A 14,623-nucleotide genomic window follows, 5' to 3' on the forward strand; every position below is an offset into this window, starting at 1 on the left:
ACTGAAATGATTCTTTAGATATTAATGAGAGATATGATAGAATTCTCACAGCAACACTTTATTTTCCAGAACCTGACAGGAAAGATCTCTCACAGATATCTCATACAATCATACACTTTATCTTGCCTTGCTATAGTAAACAAATCAACACACATCATCTTGCCTTGCTATAGCAAGTAATTTAACTAGAGAATAGTAATTCTTTAGTCAGTCAGAAAAAATATAGTGAGTTTAGTTAAGTATTGTTTTTCTGCATCTGTGTGAATCTATCTAGTTTTGTTATTATTTTTTTTTTAACTTTGGTGTTTAACTAGATATTCAGTATTCTCATGTTTTCTGTTTTATTATTTGTTATTAAATATGTCTATACCATTCATTATCACTGGTCTTTTAGAGAATACTTTTAACATCGTAACAATACTTATGCTTATTTTAGTGACACTGTGGCCACCCCTGGAAGGCTTGTTGCATTGCTCAAACTCTACCATTTGTATTAGTATTAATTTTACTTATTATAACTGTCTACCCTTGTAAAAGCCTTAAAGTAGCTGACTGGTGGCAGCGAGATTACCTTATAGTGTGCACAGAGAGGGCATAGCTGGTAACTCTGTGCCAACTTTTACCAGGTGTGTGTGTGTGTGTGTGTGTGTGTGTGTGTGTGTGTGTGTGTGTGTGTGTGTGTGTGTGTGTGTGTGTGTGTGTGTGTGTGTGTGTGTGTGTGTGTGTGTGTGTGTGTGTGTGTGTGTGCACGTGTGCATGCATATATGTGTGTGTGTGTGTGTGTGTGTGTGTGTGTGTGTGTGTGTGTGTGTGTGTGTGTGTGTGTGTTTGTGTGTGTGAAAATCAAGTATCTATTTGTGTGTCAGCTACTTGGTACAGGTCACAGCACTCCCAAGTGGTCAGTGTGGAGTCTTGTCTGGGGCCTGGACAGAGAGAGAAAGAGAGAGAGAGTCCAGCCTCAGGTCTGAAGTGTGCTCCCTGTGTGCTCTTAAGGGGACTTGCGCTTGGAGCAGAGGCCTACATCTGAAAATACTGTGCATATCCATTTTTGTTCCTAGTGACCATCCTTCACCAGTGTCAGTGGTGAGGATTGAGGCTCTTTGATTACTGGCCTGGAGTAGGGAGCATCATAAATGTATTCTACTGTCTTGGCTGAGTGTACTTGGAAACCATATTATATTTTGTTGTTCCTTTTAAGCTGAACCAGTCTGATGTATTTCACAAAGATCTGCAAATATTTCCTACATTTTTACATATTTTGGGATATTCATTATTCTGACTTTGGCTGTTGAAATTTTATGGTAACCTTTCTTCACAGTATTTGCATTAAAGTCTTTATTTTCTTGCCTTGGAATCTACTGAAATCTGAAGTGACACATCACTGACAAGTTATATTTTTTAGATAATGAAATTAATAAACCATCAGATAACAAGGTACAATTATACACTTGGAGATTTTCTCACATTCTTTTATTTCTAATTGTGTATCCTTTTTCCCATCAAGGAACATTTGCTGTTCATATCAGGTCTAACAAGAATAATGTACCACTTGGGAAAAAATATACAGATTACTAACCCAGCACTCGAAGAAAGGATAGCAAATATCTCCACAGCAACCATGTACTTCCCCCTGGTACTCAGATATGCTGGGATGAAGGAAAGCCAGACACTACCAAACACCAGCATGCTGAAGGTGATGTATTTGGCTTCATTAAAGCTGTGTGGTAATTGTCTCCCTAGAAAGGCTATGACAAAGCTCAGGATAGCTAGTAGACCCATGTATCCTATCACACACCAGAATGATACAGTGGAACCTTCAGTGCACTGTAGTATTATTTTATCTGCACTGGACTGTATGTTTTGTTCAAGAAGTGGTGGGCTAGTCCAGAGCCATATAATACACTGAGTGACCTGCACTCCTGTACAAAAGAACACAATCAGCCTTGCCAAATTGGATCCAACCCATTTTCTTAAGTTAGTGTTGGGTACTGTGGCCTTAAAGGCTATAATCACCATTATTGTTTTAGCCAATACACATGAGACACATAGAGCAAAACTTATTCCAAATGTAGCCTGAGAAAGAAGGCATGCGACTTTTGTAGGCTGACCAATAAAAATAAGAGCACTAAGAAAGCATGATTTCAGGGTAATTAGGAGAAGGTAGCTAAGTTCACGGTTGTTGGCCTTGACAACAGGGGTGTTTTTGTATTTGATAAATGTGATCAGAATAATTGATGGGATGGTAGATGAGAAAATGGCCAAAGCAGACAATGTTGAACCCAAGACATCTTCAAAAGATAGGAATTCTACAACCTTTGCTATGCATTGATCTCGCCTGTTATTGGACCATTTTTCATCAGGGCATTTCATACACTCCATGGAATCTGTTAAAATAAAAGAATAAACATGCTTAATCTTTGGTGCTGTACAAATGCCAGAAGGTATGCATTCAAGTTAGTTGAAGTTACTTGATAACAGAATCATGATTTCTCCATAATGAAGCTTGACATAGGAGGTTCCATGCACTCCAGTATGTAACGCAACAGGTAAGTGAAAATTTAATTTGTAGAATAAGAACAAAAATTATTCATTCTTAATTACATTTAAACAAATGAGGAATACACTCAATGCTTTTAAAAAATTAGCACTCAGAATGAGTATATGACTGCCTAAATATAATCCTTTTTAAACTTTTGAAAATACAACAAACAGCACATACAAACACGAATAGACAGAATAACATGTGGGGGCTGTGCATTAAAGAATTGAATTTGACCTTATTGATTACACAAACCCACAGTGATAAATCCACTTTTTATTACAAACGTATGTGAACTGTATTAACACCAGTGTTAGTAACGAGGTTGTAAAAGCTATCACCATCTGAGAAGCAGGAGACTAATATTGCTGGAGAAAAACATACATCATGAGGTAGTGTGCACTGCTTATATAACACTCTGGAAGAGTGAATGCTCAGGTCAGCAGTTTCCATGACAGCCTTCAACCAAAGTGGAGAGAACATTTGTAAGTATAAACATCCTATAATGAAGAGTGAGTAACATTAGCATAAGGGATTATTTTGGGTATATGTTATATGCTTTTGAAATTGAATGTGCCTTACTAAAACAGTTACAGAACAAGTCAAATCATTATTTCTCTCAAAAAAAAAAGGCTAAAATTGTTTAAGAACATTAACATCTTCGTTGATAATCTTCCAGCTGCCTGCAAATCATCCACTATAATTCAGTACGCCGACAATGCTATCCTCATATGTAATACCCCAAACCTTAACAATCTGCAACATAACACTCAAAAATCCTTCTCATCCACTGAAGCCTGGTGAACCGATTCAAACTTTTTGTTAACCTCAGAAATGCAAACTTATTCTCTTCACCCTGAGACACCTCTCAGACAAGAAACCCTCCTTTTATATTCATTGAGCAAATAGTACAATTGAAATCATCCTACATACTAAGCTGCTTGGCATCTACATTGACAATAGCTTAAAATTTGACTACCACATCCAACATACAGTAAAGAAAAACTCACCAGGTATTGGGTTCCCTATATAGAGCCAAACATTTCCTCACTGATCAAATCAGAAAACATTTGGCATCTGCCCTACTGCTTCTGGCACTTCCATACTCAGCCCCACAAGTTTCTCAGTTCTCATCGCTAAGCAGTGCTGTCACAATGTAGCAAAGTTTGCAGTAAGTCGTGCACAAAATCCCACCATTACCTGGCACTCAAACAACTAAACTGACTTGAGCTATTGCAGTTACTAACTTACTCCCAAATTGCGACTACTCATAACCTTTTCTATAAATCTACAAACTCTCCATCTCTGTCAACTCTGAAGCAGCCATACAAACCAAATCGACCCGTACACTCAACCCAAACACTGTTCCTCCATGTCACTAACTCCAGCTATACAGCTGGTGCCAGTCAATTCTCAGACTATGTCACCAAAGCATGGAGCACCATACCCTCTCTCTAAAAATAGAACAACAGCTCAAACATTTTAAACAGAAGCTAGAGTCACAACACTAACCCTGGAGAAGTACCCCTAACTAAATCATAATTCCACACTTCTTCCTACCCTTCAACTTCTTCCCTCTTGTCTCTTTCTCACAGCCCTTCTTCTCTGTACTGTCACCCATTCACCATAACTGACTACTCCCCACACTTTCCAACTCACTCCATCTTTTTAAATTCATCTACAGAATCTTATTTCCCTCAACGTCTCCTCTTCCTTCATACTTTCAGTCACGTCTAGTCCTTTTCCTTTTTCCATCAGATGTCAGTCTGCCACATCAGCTGCTGGCTAGCAAAAAAAAACTTTGTCTGTTTTACGTCTTTATCATGAAACTGCTTATTGAAGTATACAGTGTTACTGGTCCACGGAAATTTATATCTGTAAATATACAGTGTTACTGGTCCACTGAATTTTATGTCTGTATATTGTATTACGCCCCTCATCTTCCTTTGCACAAAACAATAATCTGTATCTGTGCCTTATTATACTATCTGCAGTGACTCCATTACTATGCAGACTTTTCAAAATACTATTAGCTGACTTTTCTATACAGTGTAAAACTTTCCAAAATGTCTTTCTTCACTAGACTATGTATACACTTGTAATATCCTGTGTTTTTGCCATCCACTTTGTATAATCTATAATATGTGTCATTTGGAGCTTTAATCCCTGGGCATCCTATGAAAACGGTATTCTGTGCCCATATGGACCTTCCCAGTCAACAGATGCAATAAATAAATAATTCAAAATAGGTGTACATCTGAATGACAGGCCTAGCTCCAAAAAGCCTAAGAATGAGGAAATTAGGAGTATTAAGCAAGTCAGAAAGTTTCTATAACGTTATTAAAGGAAAAAGTTGAGACTTAATTCTAGAATTGTTGTTAAAAATATTAGGGTTCCATATGCCAGCTTGCAGATAAGTAAAGCTTCAAGTAACATTAATAGAGAACATAAATAGAATCTTTAAAACTAGAGGCAAATTCAGCTTGTGGAAGTTATCCCTGAAGGATAAATGTAATGATACTGTAGAAATATTCTGAGATTTCAAAAGTTTTGACTATAAGTGGGCCCATAATGTATATCAAATATTCAAGTAGGACATGAAGCTAAAATGTGGACTAATTTTGCTTCACATGAAAGTTAATAGTAAACTTATTTTATTATTTTTTTAAGTTTAAATTAAAATTATTATTTTTTTAAAAATAAAAAAAATAAAATTTTGCTTCACATGAAAGTTAATAGTAAACTTAGGAGTTCAGTATCTCCAATCCACCACAACTTTTCACAAAAACATGTTTGTCATAAAATATGAGAAGATCTTGCAAACCACAAAGAATTTTAATAACTGATTATGGTAAATTTAGAAAAACTTTGTGACTTGAATAAACAGATAACATTCAATTAGAGAAAACAGTCCAGCAGTGATATTCACTTTTAATCTAGAAACATTTGAAAATAATGTCAATTTAAAATCTTAAAACTTTTTCACCTATTAATGCCTTTATTTGCATCTCTGCAAGTTACCTGTATATACAAGTATGCATGTGTGGGTAATCACAGCTAGCCTTGAGACAGTACACAAGTCTCACACATAAAGAGAGGATCTCAACAGTGAGACCACAAAGCAAGTAATAAATGACTGTAGGTAGGTATGTTTTATGTAATAAGGGTAACAGAGCAGATGTGTTTGTTAATTTGCATTTCTCAAACATCAGTGTATGATTCTTGTATTATGTTAATATTTTAGATGAGTTCCCTGGTATTAGAGCACTTGAAGTGCAATTTAATTCTTTATGACTATGCTAATGCACAATGGGTCAAAAGTCACGTTGACAGTTTTTTTGTATTTCATTTTTATTAAATGTATACAAAAGATTCATACACAGCAGACAGAAGAATAAAGAGTACAATAGAAATCCACATCAGACAATGATCTAGTGAAAAAAGTAAACTTTAATAACAAGATATTGTCAGAAAGTGATGATAATAGACGTGTAGAACAAAAATGAAAAATGCAAACCAGTATCACACACACTACAGGATAAAACCATCATATATGCAAATTATCAATACCTTCATCTTCACACCTCCTGCCCACCACCTTCTACCATCAGCCTTCCCCTTCTGTTCACTTATGCATTATATACCATCGATGCAAGGCCTAAGTTGAAAATCATAAACTAGCCCAACCATTTTCAGTTTCCTAATGATGGTGTATCCTTCATAATAATACATATCCCTTCATTATGCATCACTCAACTGATATCCCCAAAAGTCCATTCCTTCCATCAGGTTTGGTTTCTTTCCTGTACTCTGCCTGAATATTGCTGATCTCTGGCTGAATTTTATTTTGAATTTAAGATTTTCGTTTAAGGTGTAGTCACTTCTATTGTGTATGTTATTCTTGCATTATATTTGTTTTGTTTTAGGTTCTGTTGGAGTTTTAAGACGTCTTGGCTAGTGTCATTTAAAAAGTTAGCAAAGAATTCCTTTCCAAACTGTGAATAACATCAGTTAGTTAGTGGGAGGAGCTGAAAAAACAGCATTGCTCTTTTTTTATAAATATCTCTATTTAGCTGAAATGTGTGTTGGCCTGCTTGATGTACTCTGCCTGAATATACTGCTGATCTTTGGCTGCATTTTACTTTTCCCTCTCACCTGCCCAGTTGTTGTGTTCTTAAACATGGTAGCTTTAAATTGCCCACCCCTACTATAAATCTGATTTTGGACACTCCTTCCAGTTCTATCTCATCATCTCAGTCTAATGAGTACAGAGAGATCATTTGGGAAGGCCCACGCCCTTAGTTTCTCAACCTTGAATTATCTTCTGTTTCCTCACTTCCCACTTAAGCTAAAAAATTGCATTTTATTCAGCTGCTTTTACTGTATTGGTGTTTCTTCCTACTTGATTACTTTATTTTGCTTTTGCTGCTTGTTCTTATGTGTTCAATTGCATTCATTCTGCTGCATTTAATATTGCTTGTTAGTAGCCTGATTAAATTATAACTGTTATTCAAAGCCTTTTGGTTTAAGCACTTGGGCTTCAGGCCATTGTTTTACATTAAGAAGGTTTGTGGTCTACAATTTTGTGACAGGAGAGGGAGCTTACATCCTTCTAAGGTGGGAATTGCTGGTTGAAGGCTTATTGTGTCTGTTATTCTAAAAGTGTCTTACTTCTGGTTAAAGCACTTGGGCTTCAGGCCAGTTATTTTATATTAAGAAGATTTGTGGTCTACACTCTTATAGGAAGAGAGGGTAGCTTCTGCCCTTCTAAGTTGGAAATTGCTGGTTGAAGGCTTATTGTGCATAGTTATTTGAATTTTTTTCTGAATTTGGTGCACTTTGGTTGCTATACCATAGACTAGATTCACACCTGCTGAATCTAGCTCTGTTTGTATAACTTGAGCACTAAACCAGACCATCTTTTGTTGGAGAGCGTTTCCTGCACCATAGTGGCATAAGTGTGCAATTAGAACTTGTCTGATTGAAGGTTGCAGTAACAGGGCTCAAGTTTGAGCTTTTTATTGGTTAATTGATTAATTTGTTTAAATCAGTTTTCTCTCATTTGCTACGTATGTAAATCCAAGCCATCTGCCGATCTCTGCAAAACTTAAGTAAACTTTTTAACTGTATATTGCACTTTTGAACTGCATTTTTACCATATCACTGCTTATTTGAACTGTTTTTTTATGTTCTGAAATTATTGCACTTTGTTTCCTGTAGCATAGACTAGATTCAGACCTGATGACCCTAGTTCTGTTTGTATAACTTGAGCACTAAACCACACCACCTTTTGTTGGAGAGGGTTCCCCTGCACCATAGTGGAAGGAGTGTGCAGTTAGAACTCATCTGATTGAAAATTGCTGGAACAGGGATCAGTTTCCAGCTTTTTTACTGGTTAATTTATTTATATCAATTTGTGTTCATTTTCTACATAGCACCATGTCTGTGCATTGCTCACTTCTGCACAGAGGTGGGCATCATTGGTGGTTATAGAAGCAAACACTTTTGCCTGAAAAAGGGTACTCCATTGGTGTGTTCTTATGATTGTCCCTCAATGACAAGTGATACATTTAGCGAAGCTCCTGAGGTACCAACACAGATCCTACCCACTAACCCTTCATATTTTTTATCCACTTCTCCTGTTCTCTACTTTACCTGTTCCTTCCTGTCCTCTTCCTGTTTTCCTGACCACATCAGCTTACCTAGCATTATTGATGGGCAATTTCCCACAGTTTCTCCAGCCAGCCTTTTGGACATGGGCATCCTGAGGCAACATAGAAATTGCCTCATATACACTGACAACCCATTTCTAGTCCACAGAAATTCATTAAGCTAGAGATGAATCTATATCAAGAACCTAGAATCCAGGCTCTCTCACTCGCCAGTCAGTCCATCTGATACTAAGCAGATTGTCAACATGCATACCTCACCTCCTGCACCTACCAAACCAGCAACACATAAACCTGCATATGCCAAGGTCCTTACAAGAAGCTTACCTAAACATCAGACACCTCCCAAACACAAACACAAGCATGATTCACATAATACATCTTCTGCAGAACACACTAAACATAATATATCACATGCCAGTGTCTCACCAGTCCAGCCCCTAAGAAATAATACAAAAACAAACATCTTAGTTAAAAGCGACTCAGTTGTGAGACACACAGATGTCGATTTCACCAGGTTGGATAAGGAAATGGTCATAGTCAGCTGTCTATCGGGTGTCAGAATCTGCCACACCAGACATGCACTCAAGTCTCTCACCAACAGACACTGTTATGACTCCATCATAGTTCATGTTGGTGTGAACGACTTGAGATGTACCTCACTGGACTGTATGAAGACAGACTTCACTGAGATCTCAAATTACGTGTCTCAGACAGGTATGTCCCTAGCCTTAAGTAGCATTTTACCTTTGCTTAGGATGACACCTCAGTACAAACAAAAAATGATTGACTTCAGCAGTTGGCTTTGTTTCTGGTGTCATTCAGAGGGGATCCAGTATCTGTCAGCCTGGGATGACATAATTGATAGACCTCTATGCTTTGCCAGAGATGGTCATCTGTCACCCCTGGGATTTTGGTTGCTGGCTAAGGCTGTTGCCATCCCCATAGTGCCTTCTGTAGGCAATGTCACATAAACAAAATTCCCGAAGTAAAAATACCCTCTAAAAACAACCTCAAGGTTTTGCTGCTAAACACTAGGAGTCTAAACCAGAAACTTCATAGGTTCATAGGTTCATAGGTAGGTACTAGGCTATTGGCCCTGGGGCCTATACAAGCCCAGTCAAAAAGGTACGCTGGCTTTTGCCACCCAAGAAAATTATTTTCCTGTGCCACTGTCGTGCAGAGCCACAGAGGTGATCCCCAGGGTGAATTTCCTATTTCCCATCCAATCATCAAGATTTTTCTTGAAGAGTGCTAATGAGGAGCTTTGTTTGATATAGATAGGTAGTTTATTCCAGAGTATGGGAAGTCTCTGGGACAGGAATCTATCCCTCTGGCATGTTCTCACTGGAAGCAGTCCGTACCCTGGAAGATGCTGACATTAGTGCAGTCACTGAGATCTTACCTCAGTTATACCAGGTTACATTTCCTTCCATGTGTTCAGACCACAAACTGAAGGCATGAAACTAAAGGAGGTGGTGTATCAGTATTCATTAAAGATAATACTCCTCGAGATTAGTTAAACAGCATGATTCCCTTGAATTACTTCAGGTGTAACTGACTGTAGGTAACACCCCTCTTCAGGTCATTGCCAGCTATAGGACCCCCTCCATGAATCAGGACATCCACTCAGCCTACTTGTATCTACTTGATGTGATCAAGATACAACCAAACACCCTGTTTTTTGGTGACTTTAATTACCTGTCCATAGACTGTGTAAATTATACATGTTATAACTCACTTGCCTAAAGGTTCCTGGACTTCGTTAATGCCAATGCCCTGGACCAGTTGATTGACACACCCACAAGGGGCTCAAACATCCTGGACCTGATGCTCACCAACATAGGGGACTGCTGCACCACCCCCAGTGTGTGGCCATCCCTGGTGAGATCTTACCACAAATAAGTTTCACTAGAAGTAACTATAACAGAACACACCCTTAGCAACAACTAGACTAAAAAACTTCTCCAAGGCCAATTACAACCTCTTAAATGATGACATAAATAGCTTCATAGACCCTCCCCCCACTGATGGAACAGACAATTATGTTGAGTTATACACCAATGCTTTATATGAGCACCTGTACAAATATATTGACTCCGCCATACCTGATAGAACCAAAGCAAGATCTTCAAGGAAAAACAAACCTGTCTGGTGGATGACTGTCATTAATAGGCTATACAATAGGAGAATGAAACTGCTATCTAAGAGTAAGAAGGAACAGTCTCAAAACTGAAAACCCTCCTCAGCTTAAACAAGCAAATAAGACTCCTAGTGAAGTCCTCCAAAGTTAACTACAAATCCAAATTAGCTTACCTAAGGATAATCAGAAGGCATTCTTTAGTTACATTCGTAACCTCAAAGGTAAGGCCCAGATTTGCGCTGAACTCTTAGTTAATGGTACTACATATATAGAACCTCTGGATATAGCAAACCCACTAGCTGACAGGTTCAGTGAAAATTTCACTCCCCGTCCCTACCACATATACTCCAAATCATCCCTAACACCTGTCCTCCACCTAATATCTCCAAGGAGCAGGTCTTATATGCCCTCTCCGAGGCCAAAAACACAGCCTCTATGGGACCAGACCATCCTAAGTTGTGTTCTACATGAGTTAAAACAGGAATTAGCATCACCATTGAGCACGCTTTTCAATCACAGCCTAAACACTGGCTTTGTCCCAGTGGACTGGAAAACAGCTGCTGTCATCCCTTTGCACAAAGGGGGTGCATCCATGGGCCCTGGGAACTATAGACTCATTAGCCTGTCCAGCCTTATCTGCAAAGTCATGGAACAAATCATCATGGACTTTATTAACAGAGATATAGGAAATCTTCAAATGCTCAACCCCACCCAGTTTGGCTTTGTCAAGGGGAGATCATGCCTGTTAAACTTGGTGGACTTTTTCGAGACAGTCACCAAAGTCCTAGATGAGGGCAACTATGTGCATGTGACCTATCTATACTTAGCCAAGGCCTCTGACACAATCTCCCACTCAGGCATCATTACTCACCCAGCTGGGTATCAACCCTTATATTGTCAGGTGGATTGCAAACTAGCTCACTGATAGAAATCGTACTGTCAAAATAGGGGACTCCACCTCCTTCAGCAGACCTGTAACCAGTAGTGTTCCACAGTGACAGGTCCTGCGACCCCTACTGTTTAGAATCTACATCTCTGAAGTACAGGCTAAAACAAAAGACTGTGGCTGACAAAGTTTGCTGATGACTGCAAATTGGGAGCAATCATTGAAACCCCTGGTGATGTCAATATCCTGCAAGAAGGTCTAACGCAAACTGGTGCCAAAGTCATGGTCTTAAACTTAATGTAAAAAAATGCCCCTTCAGCAAAGGTGATGTTCCTGAAGACTACCACATCAATAGCTATACCCTAAGTATACAGCCAATAGTGAGAGATCTGGGCACACAGTTTGACAGCAACCTTAACTTTGATCACCATGTCTCCACAGTGGTAAAAAGGGCATTTTTTATTGCTCATCTCATAAGGGCATTGGCTCCAGAAAAAAAAGAGGTTATAACCCCCTGTATTCTTCCTTCATCAAGCCAATAATAGAATACAGATTTCCCTTTGGTAGGTTTCTTTCCAAAAACCTGCAGCAATTGGAGAGACCACAAAGGTTCCTTACAAAGAAAATTGAGGGTCTTCAAGATCTGTCTTATGCAGGCAGACTGAAATTGTTGTCACTTTGCTCTGTGTCATACAGACTGCTCAGCGGCAACATGTGCCTTGCATATACAGCAATCTCTGACCAAGCTTTAATGGACATGCTGCACATTCACAAATCAAATAGGCACATGGGGTCACTCAATCAAAGGACCTTAACCTGGTATGTGACTTCAACAGAACTTGCTGGAGAGAAAGATTTGTCTCACAGAGCTTGCCCCACCTTTGGAACAAGCTTCCTATTCATGTTAAACAAAGTCTCTCATTGGCTGTATTTAAGTACAGTTTGGAAGACTGGATGGGTAACTGGAAATTCAACCAGGGGGTTCCACCTGTATCCCTCTTGTACAGGGGCAAATAGTTTTGATTTTAGTGTCTGCTTGAACCAGACACCCTTGGGTACATGGGTTGAACTTGACTAGGCTTGTAAGGACCCTAGTGCCATTAACCTAGTAACCTCATAGGATCCTATGATCCTATGATCTCCCTTCATCCCAAATCACCCAGCATGACTTTAAAGTAAACAATTTTATCCAGTATCTACTCACTCCACTGCCATTCCTTCTTCCCCTACTTACTGTATCCTTTCTTATGTTGCTGATTACCAGCTGATAGTCTAATCAGTCGCCTACTCACCAGACACATTTATTTTGGATTTCATGAAGCTCCCAAAGTGCATTACTATCAGCCAGACCTATGAGACTCTCAGTAAACCTTCCCATTTTCTAATTTTACCTATCCATAAATGACCACTCCTCCTCAGCATGAACTACGAATGCTGGTTCTCTGTATCTAGTATTATCACTGCCTCTCCAGCACACTCAGATCTTAATATCCCTATTGGTACATTCCTCAGTCTGTTTGATAAGCTCTCTCTACTGTCTCCCTCTTTCATTTTCTCCCATTGCTCCCACTGCAAACTCTCTTTTTTCTAAACCTCTCATCCTTTAGGCCATATTAACTGTTCCTAAAATCAGGCATGGTTGAACCATCATTGTTCTTTTTCATTCATACTCTTTTACTAACCCTCTCCCCACCTCTCTACACATATCTATCACAAACAGCTACTTCACTACCATATCACTCATGCATGCAGATCAACCTAGTTCTTCTGTCTCCCTCACTAATGGGCAAACTTTAGCTCACAAACACTTATCTTCTCCCTAGGATCATTATTATCTCCTCCTCCCCAGCTATCTAAATAACAATTAACTTTTTTTTTTTCGATGAAAACGCAAAACTGAATCTCTTCCAAACCTATCAAAAATCTCCAGCACTCCTGGAAAAAGGAATGCAAAAATGTCATGCTGTAATTCACAAACAGTTTAACACTGTTGCACTCCTTCACAACAGTGTTACCTCTTAAAATGCTGCTAATTGTCTAAGCCATAGGTATAAGAAAGAAGGTTGGGGAAAGAGAGAAACCATAGCTTGCCCCTTTTCCTAAATCTATATACTAACACAATCATCTGTATGAAAAAAATAGTAAGAATTTACCATAACTGTTGACACCACTTGGAAAATCTGCCCCATTTAGATGCATAATTTCTCCTGGTACTAGGTTTTCTGGCCTCCTGCAGAACATCGAGTATGTCCTCTAAGAATAGGTGTCTGTAGGGGATTAGAACCCTATCACCCATAAGGTCAGTTTCAGATTGTTCACCTGAGGGTGTAGTAGAGATCCCATGTCCTGCATGAGCAGGTCTATTCAGTGGGGTAACCTGTGATGATTGCCCTTGGCTAGTAAGTGGAGGAGGGGAAACAGGGTCCCCAACAGGATTTTGGTTTTGTCCCTCTGTATTTTCAGGAGGACTTTCTGAATCAGAGTGAAGGGAGGGAGGGAGGGAAGGTGTAAAGTTACATTCCCTCCCAAGAAAAGGAGACTGCATCCACTTTCCAAGATTCTGGATGTGGGTCCCTTGTGCAGACGCTGGGCATCTGTCTGTTCTCGGGGGAGGCAAAGAGATCTGCTTGTGGAATACCCCACCTGTGGATAAGGTCCAGGAATACTTCTGTCTGAAGCATCCATTCATGAGAAGTAGTTGAAGTTCTGCCATAACAGTCTCTGTTGAGGGAATATATACTGCTACCAGGTGGATCTGGAGTGATGATGCTAGGTTCCATATCTGGATGGCCAGGCTGCAAAGAAGGTAGGACTTTGTTCCTCCTTGCTTGTTTATGTATCACAGGACAGTCATATTATCTGTAATTACTTTTAGGGTTCCTGGTTGAAGAGCTGATTTGAATGTTAGTAGGGCTAACAGTAATACCCTCATTTCCTTGATGTCAATATGGTCCTTTTGTCTTAGGTTGGACCATCTGTCTTACACAGAGAATTGATTCTGGTTTATTAGAAGCACTACACCCACCCCATGTCCAATGTATCTGTGGAGACCTGTTGTAGGGGGGGGGGTGGAACCTGTAGGAGAGCTCCTTGGTTGAGGTGAGGTGCTGAAACCCACCACTGGAGTTCCCTCTTCATAAACAGAATTAAAGGAAGTGGTGAGTCCAGGGGCTGGGAGTGTTGTCCCTATAAATATTTTAGGATCCACTGGATTTTTTGCATATGGAGTCTTGCCAGAGGTAACATGGGTATAACGGATGTCATGTGCCCTAATATTCTCAGGAATTCCTGAACTGTCAAGGAGGAGTGGATGAGTAATTTTTTGAAGTATAGACAAAGGTCTAGGATTCTTTGGTCTGAGATGAAGTCTTTCATTCTGTCTGCTC

General features: G+C 39.3%; 1 protein-coding gene across 1 annotated transcript in view; it reads right to left on the reverse strand.

Annotated features, from left to right (window-relative positions):
• Positions 1 to 1,476: 1,476 nt before the first annotated feature.
• LOC122806095 (extracellular calcium-sensing receptor-like) overlaps positions 1,477 to 14,623 on the reverse strand; it is a 144,553-nt gene continuing 131,406 nt past the window's right edge. The window contains exon 4 of the mRNA XM_044076332.1: positions 1,477 to 2,384. Coding sequence (XP_043932267.1) covers positions 1,477 to 2,384 — 908 coding nt within the window. The remainder of the gene's footprint in view (positions 2,385 to 14,623) is intronic.

Source organism: Protopterus annectens, chromosome 7.part0 (assembly GCF_019279795.1).
Source record: "Protopterus annectens isolate FY-2018-M chromosome 7.part0, PAN1.0, whole genome shotgun sequence".
Classification (NCBI taxonomy): Eukaryota; Metazoa; Chordata; order Ceratodontiformes; family Protopteridae; genus Protopterus; species Protopterus annectens.